The sequence below is a fragment of the Penaeus monodon genome, chromosome 5, assembly GCF_015228065.2.
Source record: "Penaeus monodon isolate SGIC_2016 chromosome 5, NSTDA_Pmon_1, whole genome shotgun sequence".
In the NCBI taxonomy this organism is placed as follows: domain Eukaryota; kingdom Metazoa; phylum Arthropoda; class Malacostraca; order Decapoda; family Penaeidae; genus Penaeus; species Penaeus monodon.
Window position 1 is genome coordinate 50,730,345 of NC_051390.1, and position 5,000 is coordinate 50,735,344.

General features: G+C 33.3%; 1 protein-coding gene across 8 annotated transcripts in view; it reads right to left on the bottom strand.

The window, feature by feature from the left end:
• The window catches only part of LOC119573266 (major facilitator superfamily domain-containing protein 9-like), a 22,897-nt gene that overhangs the window by 14,221 nt on the left and 3,676 nt on the right, over positions 1–5,000 (bottom strand). For 3 of the 8 annotated variants that reach the window (XM_037920412.1, XM_037920414.1, XM_037920415.1), the window contains exon 2: positions 2,438–2,640. In XM_037920412.1, the coding sequence (XP_037776340.1) occupies positions 2,438–2,485 (48 nt within the window). In that variant the 5' untranslated portion in view covers positions 2,486–2,640. The other 5 variants (XM_037920411.1, XM_037920410.1, XM_037920418.1 and 2 more) reach the window with 5 other exon arrangements.

The window sequence follows — 5,000 nt, forward strand, 5'->3', positions numbered from 1 at the left end:
ATTATATATATATTATTATTATATTATATATCTTATATATATAGTAATATATATATATATATATATATATATGTTATTATATATATATATATATATTTATTTATTATATATATATGTATTACTATGTAATGTATATTATATATATATATTATATATATCATATATATATATAATATGTATGTATCTATTATATATATATAGTATATTATATATATATATATTATCTTATCTATATATACATATATATCATACTATATTATATACTATATATCTACATTATATATACATATACATTATTACTATATATATATATATCTATATATACATATATATACAATATACATATACATATATACATATATATATACATATACATCTATATATATATATATATTATATATATATATATATATATATATTACTATATATTCTCATTTTTCATATCCCTACTTAAATTGCTCTATTTTTGTGACTGTGTATGTGTATGCACATATGTATGAGCATGTATATATATGATATGTACATGTACAAATACATGTATGTGTACACACAAGTATACATACACATACATGTGCAAGTGGGAGTGTGTGTGTGCAAGACAGAGGGCATACACAAAACAAGAAACATGTTATCAAAGTAAAAGACTGTGTCAAAGTAAAATGAAGTAATTTTCATGTAGCTACTTCTTTATCAAAACATAAAACTTAATAAAACATGCAGCAATTTATCAGAGTAAAACAGTGAGAATGTGGACCAATCTGTTTATATACCTATCCACATATCTAATTATCTATCAATTAGTCCTGTCATCAATCTATGTGGTTTCTATTAAAACCTCAAAACCTGTCAACCACCAAACTCAGGACCAAGTTATCCGAGTGGCATACAATAAGCAAAAACTTTATAAAAATAAGGAAGAACAAAACTGCAGTTTTATTCTTGCAGCCTGCTAACATTGGCTATGTATTTATGTCAAATACATTTACATTTGGACTTGCCGTGACCTGTAGTGGATGGCCAAGGGATATATGAAAATAGCAATATGTTAAGTGATGCTGTAGGCAAAGCCACAAAGGGAAAAGAAGAGGAATATGCTTATTTGAGTATTTCCCTGCTCTGCTGCTCATGGCTTTGCTTCTTTCTTCTTCAGCATGAATTTTAAACAATACTATAACTTCTGCACTCATTTCTTCATAAAACATACACTAGCTTATACTGAAGCTCTGACAGGTTGAGAGTCCTTGCCAGCAAAGTTAGTGGAGGACAAAATGATATCCCCAAAATATCTAATGAATTAGAACACAATCTCCACCTAACAGGAATATACACTGGTGTGGTTATGGGAAATGCTAGGCTATACCAATCTCTAATGAGCCAAATTAGATCTTATGAAAAGTAATGGACTAAAATTAAACATAAATGTATAGAATGAACAATAATGATATCAAAACAACTTTGAACTTGTTGGGATTTGTGAGAGCTGGCCTGCAATACAAAGGCCAATGCTTAATTGGCTATTATGACAGCCCCTGCACTTTCCACTCTGGGAAAGCCCAACAAACCTTTACACATATATGGCAGAAAAGAAAAAGAAAAAAACAGGAACAATAAACTGCCAGGGAGTTCTACATGCTCAATGTTGCAAGGAGTACTTGGTCAAGGTCTGTTGGTCTTTGTCAAAGCACCAAGAAGCACAGAGGACACAATTTTTGTGGAAGGCCAGTGATAGACACATGGGTGTTTTCAAGGTATTTGCCATTAGTGTCCATAGAAGGCAAAATGGGTCAGTGGCAAATTAGCCTTGTGAAAGTATTCATTTTGGCACATAACTTTTTAACGCTTGTCCCAGTAAACTAATATTTTTATTTCTTTTCTTAAATCATAACCTATATAAATATAAACCTAATATATTTCTGTCTACCTCCATTAATACATTTTACCAATAAACTGAAAAAAAAGAAAGTAAAAAAAAAGAAAGAAAGAAAGAAAAAAATATAAAATAAGACAAATTGCCAACAGATCTTCACGCATGGGGGGAAAAAGGCATTTCCAACGACTCAATGACTTTGTTCTCACTCAACTGCACTAAAAAAAAAAACATTATAAAACAAAGTCATAAAACAACCACTACCTGTTTCTTTCCTCTGTTCATACTATTCTTATGATATACTTTAGTTTTATTGAACTAATGCATCCTTGAAGGAACGGAAGGGATATAAGGTAGCGAATTACAGCTTTTGTATAACATCAATCACCTGATTAGGATATTTAGCAAATACAAACTACCCTTCCCAATAATGACAGAATAGTTTTAAACAGATAAAATATAACAAATTGCAAAATAAATATTTCTATGAGTGAATGATAAACCTGAAAACAACTCCAAAGTTAAAAACTTTCAACATTCAAATGTAATCTCTTGACTACAGAAACTCACCAAAAATCCAATGATATAGACCAGCCGTTGTATCTTGTAGGGACCCATTTTCTCGCAAAAATATTATGTCATCTTCATAATACAAGAATAATAAGCTTTACTCCCAACATAGCTTATTATTTAACAGTCCAGTCCCGTAGATACTGCGACTAATATCTTATCTCCACATCTTGAGACCTTGAACAATCACCGCCCAGCAATAACTGCAAAACATTAATGCGAAATTGGCTATGGATTTATCTTAATTTGGAAGAAAAGACAGCGTTACGTGCCAACACCTCACGCTCTCCTCGCCTTACATAAGAAACATATGTCACGGAGCCTTTGCAATGTTATTCAAGTATCCCTCTGTACATGCATATCAGACTCACGATACTGAATTAAAGGTATATGGTCAAAATCTTACTTCTTTTATGCCATTTGTCAACAATAAGCTCTAGATTTTTCACACGGACAGCGTATCTTCTTACGTCATCGTGCTCATGCCGTCACTGTTTCGTCAATGTGGTTGAAAATATTTGGTTTTCTGTGTCAGTTATGTAATATATTTCTAAAATTATTGTGTTTAACCTCCTGTACTTCACGGCACCGAAAGCGGTTAAAAAACCTGGATAAACTATGATTGCGAATATGCCTTGACAGTAGTATGATCTAATTGGAACTACTGCTGACCCCTGAAGCACGAGAATTTCAGTGTGAACTACATGTTAAAATATGTGCATTTTATGAAATGTTTGCTACTGTAACATATTTAATAGGATGCATAGTTTAGTAGAGTGGAATTGACTGAGCTATGCTAGAAAATTAACAAATCAAATACTGTATAGTATTAATCATAATTCTGCTGTCTATAATTTTCCTTGAACAGCTGAAATTGAAGTGGTAATATACATATGAAAAGGATTGCAAATACTGCTTTATTTTAAAGAACGTAATGTAATATTCATTTCACATTTTGGGTTTAAGTACATTATACTTTATCACACTAATTTTTGAAAAATAGGGGTTATATATTTCTCAATCTTTGGCAAAATTACTGGCAAAACATGTGTGAAATTAAATATGACTATCTTAATTTTTTTTGCAAGTACTTTCTAAAAATAATAATAATAATAATAATACAATAAAAAAATATCCACCTATCTTATCAGATGATATAGATTTGAGTTACACACCAGCATTATATTGTTTATGGCCTTTTATCTCTCTCTTTTTTTCAAGGCTATATTGTTCAACACATATTAACAAACACGAATTGAACATTTGGCAGCCATAAATGCAAACAGAGAAGGGTTCAAGCATTTGCTTTGATTACAGGTAATGGGTCTCACCTATATCTCAATATTTTTTTGACGATTTACGCTCTCACAGGTGCGTTAATTGGGGGAGGGGGAAGTTGCTCTTTCCCATAGCCTTTCTTTGCCCTTCTAAAGGCCTGCCTTGCTCTCCTGATGGGCCACTTTTTTATTACACCTGTATAGGTCCAGTTATAGCTTTAAAATGCCCTCAAAATAGCTCATTTTTCTATATTCTTGTTCGCTTCGCTCGCCCCCCCCCCCCCTGAAATGACCATCCTGGTCTCTCAAACTTTCCAGGTGCCCCAGGAGGGGCTTAGGTAATGAATAACACGTAATCTCTGATGTTGGTAGATATCTCCACCGCACACAACAATGGTTTATTGATATTACACGCCAAAGATCCTGCTGTATATACCAAATAACTGTCCACAGATATTGATTTAGTAATTCTGCGGTGGACAAGATCGATCTTAATTAATATGGGAGAAGATTTGCGTCATGATCCATTTATCCTTGGCTCGTCCTTACAACCAATTTGCAGGGAATGTCCACGTGCATATTCCCCATGCGTGGCGACACCTGTCTCAACATAAATATTAAAACGTCAATTACGTGATGCCATATATTTGGCTCGGATTCCAGGCTATGAGAGCGTGCAAAGGGGAGAAGATTTATGTGGGTTATTTAAAGTATGGGTTTCTTTACAGATACAACTAGGCAATTAGGAGTAGACAGAAGTAAAACATTAAACAACATATTATTACTTCTAACGATACTGCTACAGAATAACTTCCCAAGCACCAATACAAGGACTAATAAGTATGAGGCTATGGGCCGTTTGTATGTCACAATAACTGTCTGTGAGCAAAATGCTGAAGACAATGGAAAATGCCGTCTTTCGTGGCACCAACTGACCGATGCTGTGACGCAAAATTTGTCAAATCATTCTATCACGATACCTGTAAATGAGTCGACAATCGGTTAAGCCACTACTGATAAAGTTCATAAATTAATTCCCTGTGCTTTCCTACGTAAAAGATATAACACACTAATGAGCTGGGCAAAGAGCTACCTAACCTAACTACATGTGATACACGTTGACTCCATTATTGCCGCACCCCAAATTTGCGTTAACATGACATTACGGGGACGAGGGTCACCAGCAAGACAGAGGAAAGACACCAAAACACAAAAAAGGGGGGTGAAATCATCATCATCTTTTGGAACATGGTGCCTGCAAAAATATGATGCTTATGCTGAATCAT